This window comes from Sphaerodactylus townsendi, linkage group LG10 (assembly GCF_021028975.2).
Source record: "Sphaerodactylus townsendi isolate TG3544 linkage group LG10, MPM_Stown_v2.3, whole genome shotgun sequence".
Taxonomy (NCBI): Eukaryota; Metazoa; Chordata; class Lepidosauria; order Squamata; family Sphaerodactylidae; genus Sphaerodactylus; species Sphaerodactylus townsendi.
Window position 1 is genome coordinate 31,849,127 of NC_059434.1, and position 26,567 is coordinate 31,875,693.

The following is a 26,567-nucleotide window of genomic DNA, read 5'->3' on the forward strand; positions in this document are numbered from 1 at the left end:
GTGTGAGAACTGTGCTTTGTTCTCAAGATCCAAGTCATTAAACTGAATTATTTCCGCATGTAAAAACAGAAAGTTGGAAGCAGGTTAGGCATTAAAATACACTGAAGTAAAAAAATCAGGCAAGTAGATTTATATCTTGCACTGATCTTTTTGCTCTATTTCCTATGAAAAGAAGCAGAAAAGATGGCAGAGCTGCGGGAGTTAAGGAACACAATTTTCTATTTAATATACAAATGAACACCCAACCATAAACAGCAAGTGAGAGTGATAGCATATTATTTTTCATACTGGTAGACGAAGGCTTGGAAACCTTCCCTTTACAAAGATTATCATCTGAGGTGTTATCATGCAAGTAACAAACCCTACCAAGTTCTACAGCTAAAGCTGCCATCTGGCATTACACCACCCGTAATATTCAATATATTTACAGATTTATAAATGGTTGCCATGGTAACAGTCTACACGTCAAAGACAAAGCTGGAAATATCAAAATTGCACTTTCTTTTCTGCAATTTCTTTATTCTGAATATCTCTAGAGTGTTGTGATATTGCTCAGGGACAAAAGATTCAATTGCCACTTATGAGGTTTCCTTGACCTGATTCTTTGTTTAATTCCTATTCACACCACTTGCTGTTTTGATTTCTTTAGTGGGAAAATACTTGCTCTAATCATTTATAAAAGAAGCCTACCTCTCACTTGGTCCATCATTATTATGAAAACAATGACCTTGATATTCTTCATTAAAATGAACTATATGTGTGTGTGTGTGTGTGTGTGTGTGTGTATGTGTGTGCATTCTTTTTGCAGAACTTTTTTTAAATCTGCCCAGCAATACTATGAACGTTTTGTTTTACTGGTCTATATCTTTTCACCATATTGAGTAGACAGTACAAAAACCAGATGTTGTGCTTCTAAGGTCAAAGGTACAATGCCCAATCTCTCCTTGCTATAGCCCTTGTCCACATGGCATTTGTACATGCAGTGCACACATGGTCAAAAGGGAGCCTGCCTGCTTTCTACATCAGCAGAAAAACTGGTTGGAGTCAACCTATTATTAGCAAAAGGAATGGCTGTTAGGCCTACTTTATGTAAAAAAAAACACCTTTATTTACCTGTGATATAATCTTTCACATCATGTATTTTGCTGGCTGGATTGTTATTTCTAAACATATACAAATTAAAAGGAGCTGGATCCTTTCCTATTTTTTTCCAGAGTTCAATGTCAGGTGTAGTCCAGCGACCTGCCAGTATATCATAATCTCTTTGGCCAAAATGAATTAGTTTTGTCAAAGGGTCATATAGGCCTCCGTGGAATCCTATTACCAACTGGAAGTCAAGATTGGAGTCAAAATAGATCTCACCATAGGCTGTGTACTGGATCTGTTTAAGCATTAGACCATTGCTACTAAAAACGGCCAGGGGTGTTCCAGTGTTGTCTGATGCAATGTAGAACTCATCACCACTGCTAATTTCCATGGCAAAAAGATGTCCTTGTAAGTCATAGTAGAGAGAGGTGATTTCAGAACTTGAATGGTTATATACATGAGTTATCCTTGTTGGATAGGTGAGGTCTGCATAAAAAAACTGAAGGTGTTGGCCCAGGCTGGTTTTGCTCGAAACGCGTCTCCCAAGTCCATCATAACGATATATCACTGTCCATCCACTTCCTTTGCTATAAACTCTAGTAAGGAGGCCTTTTGAGCTGTATTCAAAGATCTCAGTACCCCTCTGACGCAGGAATCCATCTTCATCTAACCGGTATTGAACATCACCTAGTCGAGTGATTCTGTCTCTCAAATCATACCGAAGTGGTGTCAAACGAGCACTATTACTTGGGTTGAGCAAGTGGAGGTTGCCATTCAAATCATAGTTGTATCGCCACATTATTTTCTCATTGAGGTAAACAGTCTGTAGCTGACCATCGACGTCATATTCATAAGCATACTTGGTTGTGTTAGCGAATGGCCCTATTTTGATTTCTCTTTTAGTGACCCGTCCCATGTTATCATACTGAATCGTAATCCAGTACATAAGTGACCTGAATATTTCATATTGTATTTCCTTTATGCGCCCATGGGCATCAAAGTGTTTTGTGTAAGTCATTACGGCTGTTGAGATTATCTGGTTAATATCATAATATATAACCCCAAATTTTCCAAACTGCTCAACTTTTCCAGAAATATCATCAAACTGGTAAAGATCAATAGGCAATGGAGTTTCATTGATAACGCCTTGCATGCTAGTCACTCTGAAGCTATTGTCATAGCTATAGTCAAATCGGGCGTTTACCATTCCGTCTTCACTAAAGCGGAAAATCTGCCTGTCAATCAATGGGCCAATTTGTCTGTATCTAATGGTGCAGATAAAACCATCGCTCTGGAGGTTTACTGTTTTCAGGACCCCTGCTGTCTCATCATAAGTAAAACTGACTCTTGTACTATCATACAGAATTTCTGAGAGCCTGGTTTGTCTTCGGTATTTGAACAGGACTCTTCGGCTTGTTCCCAAGAAAGCAGTTTGTAACAGCTGCCCTTCTTCGTTGTAGTCCATGATGACAGAGGCATTGCTTTCAGGAGGATTGTAGATGTTCCGATAATAGCCAATGGAACGAATAGTCTGCATGGTATGACGAGCAACACTAGGCATGGTTATAGCAGACAACCGGTCCAGTAAGTCATATTCAAAGATGTATTGACGTTGGCTGTGCAGCAAAAGGACCATAGACTGAAAAGAAACAAACAAATGTTTTTTTATTTGAGTGCCAAATACACTGTACAGTTTTATTCGAGTAAGCTTTTAAATTCAATTATCCTCGACCTTACATATTGGTAATTATTCTCTTCCTAATTCATTTGGATATTTAATGGGAAAAGTTTCCATAATTAGCAGCTCAATATTCATAATGTGCTACTTGTGATTGATCATTCTTCTATCAAGTTCTCACAGCCAAACAGCAGATTGTCAATGGATTTGAATAAGTCATGTTTAATACCGGCAAAAGTGAAGCTGTCTTAAAGCCAGTAACTCAAGAAGGAAACAACATATGGAAAAGGCAATTTCACTCCTGTAATTAGTGTTAATTTACTAGCCTGGAGATCCCTGAACCTCCACTTCTACATCTATTCATCAGATGGGCAAAGAAATTGGTTTGTTATTTACATCAAACTTAGCAATCAGTCACCAAATGACTACAGTGCACAGCTAGCCTTGTTACGTTGTATTGTTCACATGACGATGTTTGAAACTGTCAGTACCAGGCATCACAGGTCACTGGCTGTTATCACCGGAGGCAAATTCCACCTCCCTCCCAAGGAAACCAAGCTGAAATATGCTAAAAAGAAATGAGAAGTGACGTTTCTTCACTTGTGTTGATTTTAGGGCTCTTTTCTGCCAACTGTCAAGATGATAAACACACCTAGATTTTATAACAGGGTCTGTGTGAATTGTTGTTCACGATACTCAGCTGAAGTATAATTCCTGATACAAAATCTAGGGAAAACCCCATTAAAAAGGGGGTGGGGCTTATTGCATAAAAATGGGTTCTGATCCATTCTACAGCTCTGGAACTAGCAGTGTTCTGAGGCGAACTGCAGGTTACAGTCTATGCACTCATGGACAACAACAAACATTTATATCAGCTGCCATTTGTCAACATTGACTAGAAAGGATTTGGGAATTTTAAAGTAAATTTTAGAACTTAATATCACTGTAACATGGACTTTAAAATAATAAAAGGGGTAATTATGCATTGGTGTGCTTTTTGCCTCAGTTGAAAGAAAAAAAATCCTAAAATCAGCCACTTAATGACCAATGTTATTAGCTAGAAACTTCTCAGTTTTAAAACCTGTAACATATTTCTGTCTGCAACATCTTACAACATGCAACATGATGCAATACATAAGAGTATGTGCTGGTAAATTACCTGTGCCGATTCTGCTTTAGGCAGACGATGTGGTACTTTTATCTAAAATGAGAGTTGGACTCAACCGTTTGTTTGCTAAATGTTGTGCATACTGTTTAGACAACACCCTAATTTTAACCCCCCAACCCCCCCCCCAAAAAAAAAAAAATTATGGTGGCTAGTCACCTTTACATTTTGGATGTGACTGCTTCAACTCTGCCCCTTACAGTCTACCCAACATTATGCTCTGTGAATTTCTGGTAGAGTGGTGGGAACGAATAATTGCAAAGTTAGTCCGGCTTGGTCTTTCTTTGGAGGCTATCCTGATGCTTGCCCCCAAAGAAATTATAAGGGAAATTAAAACACAACTTCTCAACCAGGAGCAATAATATCTCCTAAGCTGTGCTCCCCACTTTATTTTGGTATTATGCATAAACTGGGACAGATTGCCAAATATCTGTACCATCTAACTGAGCCTAGACAAAGGTGGGTTCTGACGAGGGCCAGATGTAATGTTTTTCCATCAGTTCTGCACAGGGACGTTTTTGTAATATACTCCAGTCAAACAGAGTCTGTACAAACTGCTCGACTTCTGTTGAAACGCTTGAACACATTCTGTTCATTTCCCCAAAATATTCTCTGCTTAGAGATGGTTGTTCTCTCTTATCCAAGACTAATGGTCCTTTATCATGCGGCTTCTGATTCTTTCACTCTGGAGAAGATTGCTCAGTTTTTGTTACAGGTCCTGGCCTTATGAGACTTATTTTATGTGCCTATTGTATGATCAATGAGGGAGCTATTCCTCTCTTTTCATCACAGAAAACTGGACTATGTGTCAAGGTGGCAGAGACAACCAGTGCAGGACAGTGAACTGGGTTGGAATATACAATGGTAAGTGTTCAAAAAGAAAAAAAGATGCTCCTGCAAGAGCAGAAAATGGGAAAGTTAGTCAGATAACAGATATGGGGGTTACTCTTCTTTCTCATCCTGCTAAATGCTGTTTCCTTGTCTTCCCCAGAATATTCTCAGGCCCACTCCGCACAGGCCACTTCAGAATGCACACCAACACATATGATGCCAGTGTGGCCCTGGGGCTGTTCGCACGCTCCTGTGCAAATGGCCCCAGAGCAGCCACGGCCCATAGAGGTGCCTCTGCACAGAGGCACCTCCATTTTGTTTCTCCACACTTACCTTCTCTCCCTGCAGAGCTGCACAGAGAGAGAAGGTAAGTGTGGGGAAAAGAAGAGGCATCTAAAAGTGGCGTCTCCAAACCGGTGCTGTTCTCATGGCACCGGTGGGGAAACACTGTTTTCCAAAAGCATCACTCAATGAGCGAGGCAAGAAAACAGCATTTCTAAGCTGTTTTTTTTTTTGGGGGGGGGGCACAGTGCTGCCTCGCTGCAGAGGTGGCAGCCATGCGAACAGCACCCCTGGAATGGTGTTTTTACTGTTCCGGGGCGCTGTTTTTGGCTTGTGTGGAGTGGGCCTCAGGCTTGCTTCCTGCTTCTTCTGTCCTTGTCAGCCAGACGTGCAGGAATGAAGAACAAAATAGAGAATCCCTAGCTACCTACAAGTTTTCCATTGGGCTAAGTAGAGTACATTTGAGGCCTGTGCTGGGGGGTGTTCCCAGCTCAAAAGCCTGGAAGCCAACTAAAGTTTACTCCATCCTGGGAACACCCCAGCCCACCCCTAGCCACCAGGTTTAGGGCAGCAAGGCTCGGCAGGATACAGGCTCTTCCATGACACTTATGCTGGCAGGGAGGGCAAACATGCCAGCATGTCCCCACACCAGCTTCAAGAGTCAATTCACTCCCCTACCCCAACAGGATTGTGCTGCAGATCTCTATGCGGTCACTGAAGTGTAAGACCTTAAATTCCTTTGATTTCAATTACAGTTGCATTAGAGTTAGTGGTAACAAATCAGTAAATATGAGTGAATGGAATTTGCATTCTGGATCTGGAGTTCAACAATCTATGCATTTTCTGCAAGTACTGATCTTTGCTGCTTCATTGGCAAAAGTGGTAATCTCATGTTGTTTGGTCTGGGGTTGGCAACAATTTTGTGAATCCTTAATTTATCATTTAATTGCAATATAGACCAATATATTTCTAAAACAGAACTTTACCTTTTCAAGATATGTGTAACTCCATGTTTTGCCATCAGCAAACACTCTAGATACAATCCTACCCTGGCCATCGTAGTCCACTTTTTCACTTGTGGTCCCACGCTGGATACTACCAATTTGACCTGTAGATGAATAGGTCACATTGACGGCCATCAGCTTGCTGCTTGGTAGCCAGAGAGTTGGATGTCCTGATGTATCATAGGCAATCCTTAACAGAAATTTACGATGGTCATCGTAGATCTTTTCCGTCTTTGTCATCCGGTCAAAGTCGACTGAAAGGAGGTTCCTGCCATTAACCTTTTATAAAACAAACAGGACAACAAAATAAATCATGTTGGAACGCCAGCATCTATTAATTCCTTATAGCACAAGCTAGTGTTTGAACATCATTGTTTAAACACCAGTTAAAATGATTGATTTCCTTTGTCACTAAATTAATTTAGCAACTTCTTGGTACAAGTCTGAGACATTAGATTAACTGCTGTTTTAAAAGGTTTCATTAAATAAAGATGTCTTGGCATTTACTCAAAACCCTTCCATTAATTCCCACAGAATTTAGTTAAATGTTAATATAATATAAAAAATATATACATTGATAAGTTTCATAATAATTACCAGTAAAGGTTATGGCAGATACTATGGGGGGATAGGAAAACTATCCATGTAGGGTCAAAATAGAAAAAAAATTAGAAGGCTAGTAAATTCACTGATGAAATATGACTACGTTTCAAATTAATCATTAGGACCACACAACGTTGTTTCACACAGCAAATCTGGCTTAGTTTCATTAAACCATTTTGCAGTGCTAAAATGATTATTTACATAAATGATAGCTTTATAATAGCATATAACGCATAGCATTGTGCATTGTGCATTTCTATCTTATGAGGAATGGTCTGGTTAAATTATCTTTGGTTCCTGCAAGTCATCTGTGAAGCAGTTAGGGTTGCCAGTTCCAGGCTGAAAAATTGCAGGATATTTGGGGGTGGAGCCTTGAAAGGACATGATTTGGGGATAGGAGGTACCTTTACAGAGTACAATGCCATAGAGACTACTTTCCAAAGCAGCCATTTTCCCCTAAGGAACAATGGCTGCTTTGGAAGGTAGAAATCACTGTCAGCTGGAGATCAGTTGCAATACTGGGAAATCTATAGTACCAGTAGACGATTCTTTTGTCCTTAGCTTCACATGGGTCTGTCATCTGGGCTTATCACAGGGTTCTCATTTGATTCCCATACCATTAAATGTAATGAACTGTAGGCCTGGAGGCCACATATTCAATACAATTTCCCCATTTTGTTATGTTTTCTGCTCCTGGGGCCCTCAGGATGGCCTTTCCAACTCTAATTACTTGGGCTTAATTTCTCCCCGTGAGGGGAAAGGAGATCCTGAGAAGTTCAGGACTCTGGATTAGTCCTTGCCTGTATTGGAGGGGAAAGGGTAAACAATATTGAATAAGATAGCAGGAATCTTTGCAGCATATAAAACCTTCCTTCTCCAAGGGTCAGTTTGCATTTTCCTAGGATTGGCTGACAGTCACTGGTGGATGTATTTTTATGTGGAGAAGTATAGTCCATGCCAGCTGTTCCTTGAGAAGAACTAAGGGGCATGTAAGTTTGGTTAAGGAATACATTTAATTCAGATGTACTGATAACTTTTTCTACCCTTTGACTTTTTCTACATAGAATGTAGCCGTTTAATAAAACTTGTTAAAACTTTGCTGTGGTTCTTTAAACTCCTTAGACCCAGTGGCTTATCCAGGCCTGTTGTAATAAAAAGGGCTCTGCCAAGGGGATCCAAAGAACTCGTAGGCCCCTCTTAAATAGAGGCAAATCGTCAAAATCTGGAATTTTGGCAGCAGTGCACCAGCAACCCTAACTGTTTAACAGATGACTAGTAGGAACCATAGATAATTTAACCAGACCATTCCCCATAAGATAGAAAAGGACAATGCACAAATTAAGCCCAAGCAGGGCATATGGAAAGGAAGCAGAGAGTCGGTAAGGGTGGGTAGGGTAGTCTACAGCCCATTGAAGAGATTTTGGGACAGATCCTTCTCCCTCCAGGCTCCCACTTCCACAACAAATATACAATTAAGAGTTAGTAAGGATGTACAGCTTCAGGTTATCATATTTCCAATACTCATACTGGGGACGTTTCTATCCACTCTTTTTGTGGGAGGGGGATATGCATGACATATCATAAACAAATTTAAAAAAACCCAAGAACTTGCGTTTCAGAAAACCACCTCCTCTTACCCATTTTTGCGCAATTATTTTTTTTTCTGTAGAAAACCTGAAAGTCTAACATGTTCAGGATTGTCCATTAATAGCTTTAATGAACCAGCAAATGTATAAAGAAAACATGTAGGCTCTGGAAATGTTTAAACCCAGTTTTATTGTATAGATGGAATACTTCCATGTGCTGGTATTTGTTCCTGGTTCAACTCTGACCTTAAATCAGCTTTTCCTTGGTACACTATCTATAATCTTTTTTTTAAAACAGAAAGACATGAAGATGAGCTGTCTTTCCTGCCCCCCCCCCAATGGTTTTGATTCTTCTTCAGTTTTTATACTCAATGAACGTTTGCGAATATAGTTTCTGTCCTGAGTTATATACTCATGAATGGATCCATGTGCTGCTTAAAACAGCAGAATAGAGCCTTTTTCATACCTCTAAATGAAGGTTTGTGGCATGACACATTTGCTCATGAATAGACCTATTCTAGAAGGGTTCTTGATCTGCCACATGAGATGGACCCTTTCCTAAGCCAACTGAGTGGCATCTGCAGCTACCTGTTTAACTGGGAAGGGCTCTGAAGCAGCTGCTTGGAACTCTTTCTGCTTGTGGACCAACTTCTTAATAAGTATGCTGGGATACTCGTGAGTAGATCCAAGAAACCCTTCCCAGCCAGCAGTTCAAATGGTCCTGCAATATTCATTCAGACTCTGTGGATCTTTGGGAATGGAGTGCTTTTTCCCTCCCCTTTCCAGCACCTGCTATTTACACTTCACAGCATCCTTTTTCAAGACCTTTTTCAGTATTTCTACCATTAGTCTGTTCCCACAAGACACAAGGTTAGATCACTGGGAAAATCTGTGGTAAGCTGTGCATGTGGAAAAGGCCTTAGATATTTTATCTCTGTTTGCTCTCAGCTTTGCTCTCTGTCTCTCCCTCCCCATAAATTTTGTAAGGATGAAGCAATTTATGGAGTCCTCTTTAGACAAGAAGATATTCCTCTTTTGAGAACTGGATTGGTGGTGTTTCTACTTTGTCAATTTTGGCATTATCAGAAGACATCACTATCTTTAAGCCAGGTGATTTACGCTGTTAGATAGTGCTTGGCAGTATTTGCAAAGACTGTTTGGCAGAAAGATTCCATAAATAAAATATTATATCCAATTGAGTAGTGTTGAGCAATCATCAAAGGACTCAACATTCTCTGGCTACTGAAGCTACTTTTAACAGCATAGCATAAATGCTTCTTCTTTGAGAGGGGGTCAGGTACAGAACGATGGACCTCCCTCCTGTTGTTTGAGAGCCAAGAAGTAATTTCATTCCCACACTTGATTCTTTCTCCCATTCACTGTACTCTTTGATTATCCTTTGGTCCAAGCTCTGTTCAGTTTGCAAGAGGATATCGTGTTTTACAGAGGATTAGAGAAAAACAAAACAGAGTTCTGCTATTTATAAGAAAAAGAACTCTGATTGCTGACTTAAGAAATGGCTTTGCAATTCCATGTGACCTTCAATGCAATCCTAAGGACAGTTATACCATTCTAAGCCGATGGCCTCTGAAAGGTGTAACTCTATCCAGGATTGCACTGCTAGAAATATGTGCTTTCTCCTACTGTGGTTGGTGTGATCAGGTAATATTTGCTAGAGGAAGTGGCATCCAGGTTGATTCCCTAATAGCTAGAATTATTCATCTCAAGGCAAGATTCTGCCAGACAGCAGAATCTCCAATCAGCTGTTCTCCAGAATTCGGATGCTCTTTCTTACTCTGGTTTAGAAAGGCTAGGCAGTGGAACAGTACCCTTTCTATGAAGGAATGGTGGCCTCTGCTGCTCTCAGTGATGCTACTCGCAGAGAGACATCATGTAGACCAGGATTGGGGGAGACAATGATATAAAACAGAACAATTCAGAAATTATGAGCTGATTTTTAAAAGGTGTTAGGAGCATTCTGTAAACTCCCAGTTCCTAGACAAGTTTTTCCCTTTTGACAGGCTATCTACACTTCTTTTCTAAAATAATAATGCAAGTCAAACTATAGTCCTACATTGTAAACGCAAGAGATCAGCTTACTCTTAGAGCCAACACCCTTGTGTTTCCATTTATTTTACGTATGCCTCCATAAGGGGACGAGTGGTAAGCTACAGTATTCCAGTCAAAGCTCTGCTCATGAGCTGAGTTTGATCCTGATGGAAACTGGTTTCAGGTGGACTCAGCCTTCCATCTTTCTGAGGTCAGTAAAATGAGTACCCAGCTTGCTGGGGGAAAAGTGTAAACAACTGGGGAAGGCAATGACAAACCTTCCTGTAAATATAGCCTGTCTAGTAAGCCTCATAATATGACATCACCCCATGGGTCAGTAATAACCTGGGACTTGCATAGGAAACAACCTTCACTTTTATGCCTCCTTAGTACAGAAGTATTCTCTGTGAGAAGTATTCTCATTCTTCTATTTCAGGAGGGTTTGATTAATCCAAATACCCAGCAGAATTTGAGTCCTGCAAGAAGAAGCTGATCGGAAAGATTTCAGTTCCAATGACAATGGCGGCCTTCTGGGAGAAAGGAAGGAAGTGATCTCACTTGGCAGACCATTTTCAGAAGGAGGTGCCGTGTGACCTCTGCTCAACTCCATGACAATTATGATCCAGTGTCCCACGGGGAACATTCACATAGGTATGTGGAGTGAGGGCCAAACTAGATGATACAGAAATCCCTGGGGATGGCCGCCATTTTGAAGTAGTGAGTTCCCAGCTAGGAACTTCTTTAAACTGCACCATACTGGTCCAATTCTAATTAGGATTATCAAAGTGCAGAGGAAGAAGGGGCTCCTGCCTCTCTCCTGTCATTTTTTTCTGCCCACAACTGAGCCCTTGTGGTACAGTTTAAAGATGTTCCCGAATGAGAAGTCATTACTTCAGACTGGCAGACCTCCTGGGAAATGGCTGAATTGAGATAATACCAGGTTCTATTTCTCCCTAACAACTCAGCCAGTTGGGTCTGTGAAAGTCCTGTACAAATGACTGGAGAAGGTAATGGAATGAATGAGGGTCAATAAACTGAAGGTCAGTTGAGAGAAGAGTGAGATGCTGTTGGTCAATAACAAAGTTGCTTGAGGACTCAGGAATTAGCTGATCATGGAGGGGGTTGCACTCACCCTGAAGGAGAGAATGATAGCTGAGTGTGTTGCTAAATCCTGGGCAATAATTGGAGGCCCAGGTCTCTTTTAAAAACTTTTGCTAATATGTTAGCTAAAGCTATTTCTTGAAAAGCAAGGATTTGGTCACGGTGATCCATGCTCTGATTATACACTTCAGATGGGGTTGCCTTTGAAAACTGCAAAAACTGTAAGACTGCAAAATGCTGCAGCTGGATACAGAAACCATACTGCCATTGTGCTGAAAGGCCTGTACCAGCAGCCATGTTTTCTTGTTGGTTTGGAACGTTAATCAAAGTGTTGGTTTGGAATGTTAACATCCTCACAGCACAATCCTATGAGGGGGAGGCAGTTGAGAAGTGGATCCAGCATAGGTCTGAGGCAGCATGTTTGCCCCTTCTGTCAGCGCAAAGGATACTCATACTGGCAGAGGAGGCGAAGGTGCTGGTAGCGGCCACCCCTCAGCTCTACAGTGGTGAAACCTGGGAGCGCGCCAGCGTCCAATTGGATGTTGGTGTACGGTGGGGAGCATACCGGGGCATTCCCGAGGGTGGAACCGGCATTAGCAACCCCAACTTTGTGGGCAGGCATGGCGCAGCCTGGGCTTGAACAGATGCCACCCTTTTGTGTGGTGTAAGTCCCTTTAGCCCTATGGAGGGCTTTCTGGTGGCTTTTAAAAATTATTTTCTCTCTCCCTGTGCTGCCTGACAGCCCTCTGGAGGTGGCAAGGTGGTGTGGCAGTGGTGCCTCCCTGGATGCCTCAGGCTGTGGATTGGGTTATAAACAGCTTAGGGCCAGAATACTTGAAGAACTGCCTCCTCTCATACTTTCCAGCTCTCCAAGTAAGATTCTCTTACCTGCTCTCTGTGATGCCACCTGCAGAGTGAAGCAGTTAGCAAGAACACAGAAGGCTTTTTCGGTGTAGTGCCTAATCTCTCGAATCCCCTTCTCGCTTTTGAAAGTTGCCTAGTACCTCCTTCACTGTCTTTTAGGTGCCAGCCAAGCCTTTTTGTTTATGATTTTACAAGAAGTTTGCAATGGTCTACTTTAGCTCTAATGCTATTTTATAGGAAGGTTGCATAACTTTTAAAAGACTGTTCTTATGCCCCTGAACGGCTCTTGATTTGTTTTTATGGTTTTGTAAAATATTGATAAATTTATGGTGGTCATTTTAATGCAGGGGTGGAGCAAGGGGGAACTGCGCCCGGGGCATGCCCCGTGCCCCTGGCCGCCCTGGAATACCCCCACACAGGCACACGCCCGGTGCATCGCCCCCCTGCCCTGTTGGCACTATGCAACTGTTTTAATGAATATGCTATTGTACTGATTTTACTATGTAACTGCCTTGAGCAGGTCTCTGGAGCTGTAGCACATGCATCTTCTACATAAATGAATAAATCATGCAGAGATATAATAGACAACCTTATCCAATGATAGGTACTTGGACCTCACTGGTGAATAAATTATTTTAATTTATTTACTTTTGGTTATTTATTTATTCAGTTATTTAAATTAATTTATTTCTCATGGCATATTAAGACATCTTGGCACACGGTTTAAAAAATTAGTGCTCAAGTATCTGTGGGACACAAGAAATTGGTTTGGGAATATGCATATGTCTGATTGTTAGACTACTCATCAAGTGTGAACACAAATGCACATGTCAACTTAAGCCCTGTATCAGCTAGACGCCTAAGTTTATTCATGAATGGGGGAAGGGTGGCATATCTTTGATAAGTACCAGTGCTGGAATGTGCCAGTGCTGATTTTTCTTGAATTATATTTGGCTTTTGTTCATTGTAATGGCTCCTGCCAAAGCTAGGCAAGTTACTTTAAGTAAATGCCTTTGCTAATAGTAATTTTTTTTAGCCATTTCAAAAAGGCAAATTCCTTCTTGGATAGTTGCTAGGCAGAAGGACATGAACAGAGATATGTTTCCAAGTTTCTTATACTCCTTTACATGCAGTACACTTAATTATTGCTTAACAGAGCATCCTTGATGAATGATCACAGATATATCCCTTTCCATAGAATGGAAAAAGGACTAAGAATGGAAAAAAACCTTGTCCTACAATGACATTTTTACTAACAAGCAAAGTATTCCATTTCTAGTCCTTTCTCTGGAAAGCATTACAGCTCTCCATTTTTACAATGATGGAGAATAAACTGTATGCTACAATATTCATGTTATATTGCTACAATGAATAATATTCCTGTCTCGCAAACAGGCAAGACATCGTAAGCCAGGACATCGTAAGCTAGGGCAGACAACAAAGTCAATTAGCAGATTAACAAAGCCAACAGAGGAAAAGAGGGTTCCATAAGAGTGCTTATGGCAAATGTACTTTTCCCTTAGGTTTTTTGTTTGTTATTTAGTTGTTTGAGCACTAATACAAATTTAAGTGACAACAGTAAAAACAAAGAAGAGAAAATTGGCTACCGCAGGCAAGACTTTGAGATACCAGTGGCCACATGCCCATTTGACAAATGAGGGATGTTCCCTCAAGATGTATTTTGCCTGTAAGTCTAATGCTTATGACCACCCTACTTCCCTTTTATTTGAAGAGTTCTCTGAAAACTCTGTGCTCAAGGAAAACATGCTGAAATTTCTTGTGCTACCATATCTTCCACTGTCCCAACTCAAACTGAAATCATGCCAGAGATATACTCACTCTGAGTTTTCGACCAAACACATTGATTTTGCCTTGGGCTTGTTCTTTTCGGAATCTCCACTCTACTAAATTCTGGCCATTTTCTCCAGGGAGAGTCATATTTCTTTTTGCTACAGTTGGATTGGCTGTGCCGGCTAACACATGTGGTTCTGTTTGGTAGTGCGTATCCAGACCACTAGCATAAATAATTCTGAGGGACCCATCATAACCAATCTGGTAGCTGTTTCTCAACTGATCTGAAATGAAAGGAACACACAGTTCACATTAAGAGTTCTGATTTTTCTTGTCTGAATACATGAAACATGACATGACGAAAAGCAATCCGATGTATGGATTAACCACAGAATTGCTTTCAAAATAAACGATATTTTACCAATTAACCAACATTTGTTACAATCAAGAGATCAGTCAGTGTAGAGCTTACCGCTCAGATACAAATACAAAATTAATATACGAAGATTAAAATGTATAGGCTGACTATGCTGTAATTAGTTATACATAAAGGTTATTACAAATTTGGAATATCTGCTTTCTTATGAACAAACGACTTGGCCACTTTAAAGGTGATCTCATTGGAGTGGTCTGCAAGCAGATGTATGCAGTTTTTCAGATCTTCCTGAGAACTTGGATAGACTAGGAATGAGATACATGCAACCAATATCCTTATAAAATGGACAATATAATAAATAACACAATGTCCTTATAAAATGGACAATATAATCACGCAATGTCCTTATAAAATGGACTAGATAAAAACACATGTTCCACCTTTTTGACTATTCAATTGGCAAGAATAAACTGTATTTTATCATAATCTGTCTTCCCCATTTGCAAGGTTTTTTTTTTTGTCTTTTTACACATCTGCAAAGAAGATACTGGCATGCACCAGAGTTCTATATAAGACTTTTACAGCCGAGTCCACGGGGGAGTTGATGGGTAGCGAATGGGGTAGATGGGTAGCGAATGGTAGATGGGTAGCGAATGGGGGCGGCACAAGTGCACCATCTCCACAGAGGTTCCTGACTGTGGGGCAAGATAGAATAAAAATGAAATTTACCTGCTGGGCTGAAAGGCCCCTATCCAGCCCAGTGGGCCTTTTTGCTGGCTTAAGTCGACACCAGCAAAAGGGGACATTCTGAGTTAAAGTCAGCTCTGCCCCTGGGAACACCCCCACTGGTGTTGGCACTAGTGCTCTTGGAGCAGAAGAAAACCTGCAATAGTGCCCGGGCAATGTGGAGCTACACAGCTGGCATCAGTGTTCCCCATACTCCACATGGAGGGGCAATGGCACCAGGGTCATGCCTTTCGCTCCCTCCCCCCTTCCACATGGATTGCACTGTTCATTGAAGAGAGTGATATCAGTTATGGAAGCAATACGTATCCTAAATATAGCTAGTCTCTCTTTCAATTTGTATTAATAGCAAGCTGAGAACTTTCCCCCACATTGTTGAGAGTCTGATCAACCATCATGTGCAGAGGTGTAGCTGGGTCAGAGTGTGCCCGATGCGCACTCTGTAGCCCTCTCACATTACATATTAGGCGCTGGAGAAGGTCTCCACCTGGCCTTTCTTCAGGCTTGAATGGTTTCGATGTGGGAACTACACTTCCCATGAGACCCTGGGACTCACTCTCCTGGAAAGTGTAGTTTCCACCTGGTCATTTTCAGCCTGAAGAGAACAGGCTGCTTCTCCAGCCTGTGTGTGTGTGTGTGTGGGGGGGGAGTGATCTTCCACCCCCAGGTGTTCGCCCGGTGCAACCCCCTTCCCCACCCCCTGGTAGCTCTGCCTCTGATTATATGCCATAACAGTCTTTGATTTGTTTTCTTAATTCTAGCAAAATGGGTTTCATTAAGTTCAATAACTGTACCTTGGACCATAGTGTAGAAAGAATCAACTGATGACAGATTTGAAGTGATGCCAACATCTTCGTCTCTGCTAGATGATTCAATGTCGACTGTAATGGCTCTTTCCATTTCCCCGTGGAGGTTGGTCACCACTCCAGTTGGAAATGTGACATTGGTTAGCCGCCCTTCACTGTCGTAGCTAAAACAGAAAAGAAGAAAATAAAACAGTAAGAAATAAGAACAAATTGTTTTTTTCCCCTACAGACTAAAACTAACAGAATATACCAGATGCCAATATTGTTAAGGAATCCTCGGGTTTTCATGCCTGAGTTATGCACAATGAAGACTTCAAACAAGCTTTGAAGTTATCGAAAGCCTGTTTAACATACAGGAGCCTCAGTGGAAGAGAAAACAGATGGATCTCCAGTTCTGCATATTATTCTTTGAAGTGAGACCAAATCCTGCTGCACATCTAATTTGCTGTTTCAAAGAGAACATGTTTGATTGGGATAAATTGCTTCATATTCTGAACTGGCGTTCCATAATCAGGCTAGATTTAGTACACTGTTATGAGAATGTTATCTCAGGAGCTCTTGAAAATTTTAGTATGGGCCTTATTTTCCTGTGAAGAGATTGGACCTCCCCCACTTATGTTCTTGATTGCATCACGTTCTCTGTATTACTAAGATAAGCTATTTGGGGAAGCACTGATTCTCTGCAGCTGACCTGACAAATAAGATGAAAAAAATCAAATCAAAATAGACCAAAGTAAAATTGTTAGTATAAAGGAGTACCACTCAAATGTTTTTATAGTTGTATAAATCAGCTTCATATATCTTATTTTGAACCTATGCATAATGATATCACAATAAGTCATAGTGTGGATAGGCAAATTCATACACAGGGTCAGTGTAACAGTGGCTGATTCTTAAACCTAGGAGAGCCCTAGGGAGGCAGAGGAATCTTACTTAAAAGCATCCCGTTTAGGGGGTTAAAATCCACAAAAAGTTAATAGCAATGTATTGTTGAATAGCAATGCCTTTGCAGACATTGCCCCCCCCCCACCCCAACCCCCAACCATAGCCAAGATTGGAATGCCATTCAGCAACCCAAAACAGTAGACTAAGGTTGGCAGTGTCCAGCAGGAGTCCATTAGGAGTCATGGTGGAAGTTACAGCGAGTGTGCTGGAAAGCCAGTCACCACTGGCAGTGACACCATATGTGAGCTGATGGAAGAGCAAGGTGATCTAGAGCTGGTTGAGAAAATCCAGGGGAGAAATGGGATATCCCCATCTCCTGTGAGTCCCCACAGGTCCACGCTTGTCAATCAGTAATTCTAGAAAGGAGTTGGAGTCAAAGCCTTGGGTTGTTAGATATACTCACTCACCTGACATTTCAAAGCCATACATGGCCTATTGATGTTCTCTGCTAACTAGATTTCATATTAGAAGATTAATGTTGGTAGTTCAGGTCACAAAACCTATTGCATAAAAACCAGCAACGCCCTGGGTTTTTTAAACAACTTCCTGCTATAGTTATAGTCAAGCATCAAATTCTGAAACCAGCAGATGCAACTGACTACTTTGGTACTAGTATGGGAGTTAGTGTGAGGGGATATTTCTTCCACAAACCTTGTAACTCTCATATCAGGTGCCAAAGCTTTTTAAAAAGAGCCTAAAATGGGTAGTAGACCCAAAAACAAGGAAACATTATTTCAGTAAGTCAAAAATTAAATTTAAAAGTAATGAAATAGCCTCCCTGATACAGTAAACTACTGCTTTTTTAAACAGCCTTCATTATCAAGTTGTCCTGATGAAACAAAGAGCAATATTACTTCTGGAAATGTCTGCCTTCTCAATGAACAGAAACCAATATTTAAATGTCTAAATGTAAATAATCTGCAATCTTTTGTGCCATTAAAGGTTAAACTGAACAGAAACAAGCCCTATGGAAACTCTTACAATGTTCTTAATTAAACCAATGGCTACACGAGAGAAGAGTTTTGGATCTATACCCGACCTTTCTCTCTTGTAAGGAGACTCAAGGTGGCTTACAAACTCCTTTTCTCTTCCTCCATTCACAACAGACACCTTGTGAAGTAGGTGGGACTGACATTAGAGTCTCCAAGCAGAGTCCTGACCTGAGTAGTTCGCATTCTCATCAGTTTCTGTCAGCATGGCCTACCATTGGCCAAGTGCTGGTAGGGGCTGATGGGAAATTGTAGTTCCTGAACATCTGGAGAGCCGCAGGTTCCCAAGTAATTCCCCTGAATCCATAGCTCCAATGGGGAGCCAATAATAGATGGGGCTACATTCTTTGAGTGGGTCCATAACCTTTGGACACCTCTGAACAAAAACTATCATCAAACCTGGGTGGTATCAATATCAGGATAATCTCTCTGTTTATACCTACCAGTTGTTTGGTGGATGTTTGAGTTTTAGGGTCTCAGTGCCCCCAAAGAGGGTGCCCCATCCCCACTATTGTTTCCAATGGGAGCTGGAATAGTAGATGGGGTTGGCCTACCCTTTTGAGGGCTATCCATGGAACTTTGGACCCCCCTGGAACCAAACTTCACCCAAAACCTGGGTGCTATCACTCAGGAGGGTCTCCTAAAGATGTACTCTGGAAATGCTGGTACTGCTAACGTGAAACATTCCTTTTCCCTTGACCAAAAACCAAGTTTTGAAGGTTGCCTTAGCTCTTGTGTTTTAGCCTTGTCGTTGCTGGTTTGAGCTAAAGTTTTTGTGACTTGGTGCTGGCTTAAGAGTTATTGTTGACACCATATTGCTTTTGTTGACCCTCTTTTCCACTTTACAGAGCTAGTTTACTGTTTTTCTTTGAAATAAATATTCAAAAACATTTAACCTACTGATGCCTCAATTAATGTAATTTTATTGGTATTTATTTTTATTTTTGAAATTTACCAGTAGCTGCTGCATTTCCCACCCTCAACTTATACATGAGTGTCTTATCCCACTTATCTTATCCCACCCTTGACTTATATGTGGGACAACTTATCATGAAGTTTCCCCAGTTTTTTGTGGTAAAATTAGGTGCCTCGACTTATATGCGGGTCAATTATACACGAGTATATACGGTAAGTATTTAGATTTAGTATTTATTTAAAGATTTAGTAACACTAAAGTAGCCAGTATAGAATTCTATTGCATGCGCTGGCTATCGCTTAAATTTTTTATGTCTTTTTACTGTGTTACAAAAGTGAACCTTTTTCATGAAAAATCATTTTCACAAACAGTATCTCTGAAGGCCGATCTGAAAACTTTATGTAGCAGTTAATCATATATTCCATTTCTCACTGGATTGTTAACTTCAATTTTTAATGTTCTATCGCATGAAACTTAGGAAAGATTGCAGTTGCCTCATATTAAACTTAATATTCCTCTGTATAGACTTAAACTCATTTTTTCTATAAATAGCTTTGGCTTCTAGATAACAACTGAACAGTCAGCAAAAAAGGGGGGGTCAGTTTCTTGCAACTTGCAGTTGCACTCAGAGGTAATGATTATCACCTTCTCAGAAATTTGACCTTTTGCTCCTTTAGCTGCTAGAATTCTCTCTTCAGATGCTCTTCCTACCCAGCTTTTTATTCCACCCTGTCCTTCACAGCGGCTCCTGAAATAATTTTAATGATGAAACCTTAAGAAACAGCTATCTCATACTTCCACAACTGTGAAATAAATCAAATTTTATATCTACCTTTTAAATCCAAGTTTGCCTCTTCCTTGCTCAAGATGACTTCTTGTTCCTTTTTTTCAAATCCTGTCTCATTATGTTCTCCATTGGTCTTGTAATGTCTCACTGTCACTGGTCCCCAGCAATTTCTGGAGCCTCTCTAATACTACTAATGCGGGCAATGGAATCTTGGCTGGTCTTGTATCCCTTCAGAAATCTATTGTGTCTTTAAGTCTCTACTGCAAGTTTATTTATGTAAATACATTTCATAGCTACTTTTTATTCTGAGAAAGAGAGGACCTGATGGTTCCAGTATCCCTGATGCCATTATCACTTCCACCCCATTCTGCCTGGATCTTGCATTACATTTATCTGGTCTCCTATTGTCATATTCCATTCTCAATTGCTTGATTTTCATTTGGGTTCTGATCCTATCAAATCTTGCCACACAATGGCCACTTTCGCAAATGCAAAATAATGCACTTTCAATCCATGTTCAATGCACTTTGCAGCTGGATCTTACTGTGTGAAATAGCAAAATCCACTTGCAAACAATTGGTAAAGTGCAATGAAAATGGATTGAAATTGCATTATTCTGCATGTGTGAAAGAGTCCTATGTTTAACTCAGACTTTTAATCAGCACTAGGGCTAGTGCACTGCTCCAGAGTTGGAGTTTTTAAAATATAGTTTCTCAGTAGCATATGCTTAGAGAACTCCGTGCCTGTAAGCTATTTGTTCCTTGCAACATAGTGCAACTTTCCCATTGGTGAAAAGGGAAGGAAGAGATCCCTTTGATCACTAAAAAAGGCTATGCTAAGAACTGTGGAGCCTGCACAGTCAAAAACTGTGTGGGACAGGGATTGTAGTAAGAAAGGGAATTAAACAAGACTTCTTGAAACAGCTGGCTGGATCCAACTCACTGTTCAAGTTGCATAACTGTTCTCCGCCGCTGAATTAAACATTGTCATTTACGAAGCAGCGACAATACAGAGATGTTTTCAGATACAAAAATATCAGGTGCAAATATACTAAGAAATCTGTGGCCTTCCTTTACACATCAGTTATGAATATCTTTAATAGTCTCTCTGTTAAACGAGGCATGGATATTTTCATACATACAAATCTGACAGCAGTATGAACAATGCTATTAATCTAATCAAAGAACACTTAGCTGAATAGCTGCAGTACACCCCTCTGGATTACCTGGACAGAAAATGGGTTGGATCCAGGGCAAAATCTCGTGCTAGAGCTCTCGCACAAACAGAAATGCAAGGAAAAGGCTGCTTACGCTAAGTCAAACATATTGTATTTCCTTTTGTATTTCTGCTACTGTAATCAGTTTCTTGACATTATAATATAGAAGGAAGAAAGCTCTAGGTGTTTCATAGGATTCTATTTATGTTTCCCCTTGTGCACTGATGGATCCAAGCCAATGTATGGATCCTTTCTAGTGAAGTCCTTTGTTAAGAGAAAAATGTATATACAAAGATATTTCCACCCTAGAAAACAAACAAAAAGCATAAAAAGGAGAAAATTATAGTTCATGTTTGCACAGTACTATTTGTGTACTCACTTCATGTTGACGTGTATTGAAAATCTATCATAATGTGGCTATTAAAATAATTCATCATGCCGCTTAGAGCCATTAAACTGAAATTTGCATATATATCAATTAGCATGTATAATGGGAAAAAAATTACTAAAGTATTTCCCTAGAGTTAGTCAGTCTCTAAATGTGTTATTTCAATTATTCCAACTTAAATGTGAGGGTTGAATTTCAGTTCCCTACAAGTTAACTTTAGATGTTAGCAATGCAGCTACTCAGTAAGGCCCTGAGATTACATTTACTCCTAAAAAAGTTATGACTCAAAGTGACTCTGACCAATAACAATCACATTGGCTCTTTTAGATTAGAAGTACTGATCTTTCAATTTACATTGGTCTCATTGCTGCATTCCTGTTACTGAACAGGCTGCATGAACAAAAATTAAATTCAGATCCATGCCGGCCAAAGATGCCGGCAAAATATCAGGAGAAAATGCTACTGGAACATGGCCATACAGCCCGGAAACCCCACAACACTCCAAAAATTAATAGTTCAGCAAAATGATCTTTCATTTCAGTTTTTACTTATGAAATAAGGAATATCCTATATGGCCTTTTAAGAAAAAGGAATCACCAACAATGATCACATACCACCGTTTCAAATGGAATGAGTATACAATAAGAATGTGATCTAGAAAGTCCTGGCCTCAAGTCACAATTCATCCAGATTATCAGCTGGTAAAGGCCTATTTGTGTCAGCATTCACTCCATTTGTCATATGGAGAAAGGAAGAGTATATTTGGAAATAATAATATATATTTGACAGAGGCGTATTTAGGGAAAATGTAGCCCAGTGCAAAATGGGCAGCTGCCTTCCCCCACCACAACCAAACAACCTTTTTTTGCACCAGGTCATCTCAAAATCACCATCATGTTATAGAACATGCCCCAACTCACAACTCTGAACACAGCAATGGTCCATGTCACACAATGAAAATAATTTTTTTGGACATTTTCTTGTCTTGAAGTCAGTGCATGGACCCGATGCCCTGCAGGCCCAAGGCCAGTTGCAAGGCCTGCCCTCGCCTCAGAAGCTGTTCTGCTGGGGGACTGCCAGACCGGGCCAGTGGCGAACCTGCGCCTTCCAAGTGAACACCCTGCCAAGGCACTCGCGAGCCCTCCTGTGTGCTCCACTCCCCCTGTGCAATGGCATCTCCCCCCACTCCTTGGCAGCTCACCATGATCTTGGCTTGGCTTGACCCTGGAGGAAGGCAGAGGACCCCCAACTGCAAAAGCCAGGAAGGGAGCCAAAGGCAAGAGAAGGCGTGCCAAAGGAGCGAGAAGAGCCGTCCATACCTTCAGGCCAGGCTTCCCAAGCGCCACCTCCTCTTCTGGCCCCAGACCTTGCTTTTTGCGCAACTTTGCTTTGTGCTTCCCAGGGGGAAGGAGAAGGGGGGGGGCGATTTTCTGCTCCCACATACTAAATGGCTGCAGCCCAGGGACATTTGACCCCTTTTGTCGCTTGGGCAGTACACCTCTGATATTTGGAAGGTGTAGTATAATGGAATAGTTCAGGAGAGCACATTTGTAAAAGAAATAGAACTGTAGTCTATTGCACCCATTTTATGCATTACCTTATTGTTACATTGTCTTTTACTTTTGTAATCCATTCTGCATTGGTTATCGCATGTTATATCTTATGTGGTTTTTTTTGCACTTCTAATTTTATAATTCTAGTCCTATTACACTTACTGGATGTCTTATTCTGCCTGACTGCATTGTTCTATTTGGAACTCTGCCAGAAAGGTGGGCTATAAATAAAGTTAATAAATAAATAAGCTTCCTGGAGTGTTTCGAAAAACAAGCTATCTTGGGTTGCTGTTGCTTATTTTGGAAATGGTAATACCTGCATTTTTCTGGATAACTTTATAGGCCTATGTTACTAGAATTGTTTAACGCTTCCTCTGATGTTGTATGTGATCCACTGAAGCCTTCAAATGATGCAATTAAATAATAAATGTTATTAAAAATCACAAGGGATTATTTTTAGGTAGTTCCAGACTTGGGGAGCCACTTTGCACAATGAGTCAGGCTTTCTGTTTTGGTTATATTGGTTCCCCACCCTGGGGAAATGGACAATATATACCTCACTAAACATTCCCTTCTCACTGGACACAGTGTGTAACAGACTTCCCTCTGTGATACACCTCTGAAGATGCCAGCCACAGATGCAGGCGAAATGTTAGGAACAAGATCCACCAGACCACAGCCACACAGCCTGGAAAACCCACTAGAACCAGTTGAATCTGGCCATGAAAGCCTTAGACAACCCAAAAATGCTTTCATACCTGTCTAGGAATCCCCTGAAACTCTATGGTTTCGCTTCTAGGTTTTCTGGAAGTGATGTAACACTGTTAGCTGACCGCCATTTCTTTTAAAATTATCATTCTCCTGCTGTTTATAGCAGTGGTGAAAAATGTCGGTTGGGGGCAGGAAACCCGCACCTTTACTGGTAGGCTGGCAACCTTCTTTGTGTGTTTGAGTATATGTTTTAAGAAATTACGATTTTGAATCATATAGGAACCTGATACCACTGGTTTAAGGGCTGAGGGAAAAAGACAATGATTTTGTCAGATTTTTCACACTGATGCCTACAGCACTTTTTATTATGTTTCTTTTTAATATGAAACTATTCCTAGAGGGAAAAAAGTGTACAGGACATATGTGGCAGTGTTCATTATCAAACTCCTGCTACTTGCTCTATAATTCTGTTTTATAAGTCAGAGAAGAAAAAAGTGAATGTTACGGCACACCGGATATACCACAGATTTACAGAATCACAAGTTGAATGCATATGAAAATAATTTGCAAACCTTGAATTCTTCTGGGGGAAAATGGAATAAATAACATGTTTTGGTATTTTATTATCACGCTCATGGAGCAAACAGGTCTATCTGCAGCTGTGATGATTTTGCCGTTATTTGTTTAGTATGCACAAATTCTTTTGCAATTAGCTGAAGGTAAGGTTACTATAGCAAAGGGAATGATAAAGGAAAAGATACGACAAGCAGCAAGACTAAATGCCGTTTCATTGCGGGACTGTCAAGTTCATTATTATGAATACATCTGCCAAAACGTCATCAAGAAAGGTCAAATCTTCCTTGGAAGATTCTTGCAAGATGTACCAATCTTTTCAGTGAGAAAGTGTGTGTGAATCAAGCAAGAAAGAACTGGGTCAACCGGGGGGGGGGGGGGTATTCACTCATGAGTATTTTTGTCATTGAAACCTCGTAGGGTTGCCAGCTCCGGGTTGGGCAATACTTGGATATTTTGGAGGTGGAGGCTGGAGAGGGGAGGGGAGGAGCTTCAGCAGGGTAATGCCATAGTGTCCACCTTCCAAAGCAGCCATTTTCTCCAGGAGATAAATTGTAATACTGGGAGTTCTCCAAGTGCCCCCTGGAGGTTGGCAATCCTAGAGCCATGTGAGTTTATTTAGCAACAAAGCACAGGGTAGCTTCTTCCTTTGAATCTCATATCAGAGTGAGGGATGTGCAGGAACTCAAGACAGAATTAGGAATATTTATGGCCACACATCAAGCATCTGACTTGGCAGGCAGCCATTAAATGGAATCTTTTACTGGGAATTTCAGGGCTTTTCTTTTTTAAGAGTTGGCATTCTGCAGCATCATAAAAACTTAGTAAATGGAATGGAAAAACTGTTAATCTGCCAGGGTAAAGATATAACACTTCTACGATAATTTAATAATCTCCCACATTTGCACTTTAAAATAAATGGAATAGAATGGGGAAAAAATGCTTGTGGAGAGGAATGAGCACAAGAAAGCAGTGGAAAAGACAAACCACATTTGCATGCTTGAGTGTGAGAGCTGGGGAGGGCATTGTAAAATATTTGAAGCCACCCCTAAAGGCTAATACTACAAGAAGACTGAGTTTCCAGGGAAGGTAACATGCTTCCTAAATGCGCATTTCCATTTCTCTATAACTCTTGAAAATCCTTCCATTAAGAAAGAGTTGGGGAAACACCAGACTCTGGAACCTAGCCATTTCCAGTTGTATGGTTTTAACTCAAGAAGCAGCATCTCTAATTTTGGTGTGCTGTAAGCAAATTTTATGTCAACAAGGGATGTTCCCCCCATTCTCCTCTCAGGCTCTTATCCTACAGAGTAGCCTCAAAGAAAAATTAAGGCATGGAGCATAAGAGAGACTTGAAAGCAACCTTTCCCCTCTCAGCATCCTTTGATTTTTTTTTTTTGGTCAAGCAGGGAATACCATGCATCCCTCCCCGCCTTGAAAAAGAGGAAATATGACAACATGAAAAACATTCAAAGAACTACTTGCTTCATTAGTTTTCTACAACTACATATTGCTCTAGCAATCACTGAGCATGTAAAATGTTTATTTATTTGGTAATGAGTTTTCTTACAATGGCCACTTCACTGGCTAGTTAGTCAAATATTATTAGAATAATAGGTTGACCTGTCAAAACCTGGAAACCGTGCCTGGAGACAGCTCCGAGGCACTAAGGTACCCTCTTCCCTCTCTCTGGTAGCAACATTCTAACTTGCTCTCCTTTTCTTTGCCTGCCAGAGCAAGCAAAGCCACTTGTGCCCCACAGCAGGTGTGAGGGCAGACAAGACCTGCTGTGTCACAGAAATAGCTGCATTGTTGCTGCACACCTTGCTCCAAAGTTGTAAATAAAGCAGCATTTTTTCCATGTCAGAATGGGGCAACTGCATTTGCTGTCAACGCTTGAAAATTACTCATCAAATACAAACTGCTCGTAGCCTATGCCTAATCAGGAATGATAACTACGAACACTGTCACACAAAGGTTCCTACTGATTTTTCCTCTAACTTTCCTGAGATGTGAGATTCAAACAAAATGTTCAAAATGTGCCCTGGAAGGGGGAGGGGGGAGTCCAGACTGAAGGCAAAAGTATATTTCAAAGTCCAGAGGCCGTTTCAAATGAATTCCCTCTGGCATATTCCTCTGATATATTGAAAGGGATGATTCTGTTGATCATACCCTTGGTAGTGTTACTGCTCTGGCATTATGACACCCTGGAGATTTCAGCATGTCAGAGAAATACCCAACTCCTCTGCATTTATAATGGAGGCTTTGTAATTGGGCTTAGATCCTTTCAAGAAGAAGCAACTGCTAAAAGTTTGCAGATGAAAGTTATACTGATTCTTAAAGAACAATGTTAGGGCTGGAATATGTCCCACAGTTCAAGGGAACATCTTTTATTTCAGAACCCAGTGTCACTGAAACATACCATGGAGTATATAAAATACTGTCAAAGTGTCTACTTTTCTGACTTTTATCTGACAATGTAAGTAGTGATCACACATTATCGTGGGAGAGATCCAGCCAGCT

The 26,567-nt window shown here is 40.7% G+C and overlaps 1 protein-coding gene across 3 annotated transcripts in view; it reads right to left on the minus strand.

Annotated features, from left to right (window-relative positions):
• LOC125439722 (teneurin-3) overlaps window positions 1–26,567 on the minus strand; it is a 171,048-nt gene that overhangs the window by 8,359 nt on the left and 136,122 nt on the right. For all 3 annotated transcript variants that reach the window (XM_048508858.1, XM_048508857.1, XM_048508856.1), the window contains 4 exons: window positions 15,955–16,130; window positions 14,089–14,324; window positions 6,029–6,325; window positions 1,114–2,725 (listed from right to left, as the gene is read on the minus strand). In XM_048508858.1, the coding sequence (XP_048364815.1) occupies window positions 1,114–2,725; window positions 6,029–6,325; window positions 14,089–14,324; window positions 15,955–16,130 (2,321 nt within the window). The remainder of the gene's footprint in view (window positions 1–1,113; window positions 2,726–6,028; window positions 6,326–14,088; window positions 14,325–15,954; window positions 16,131–26,567) is intronic.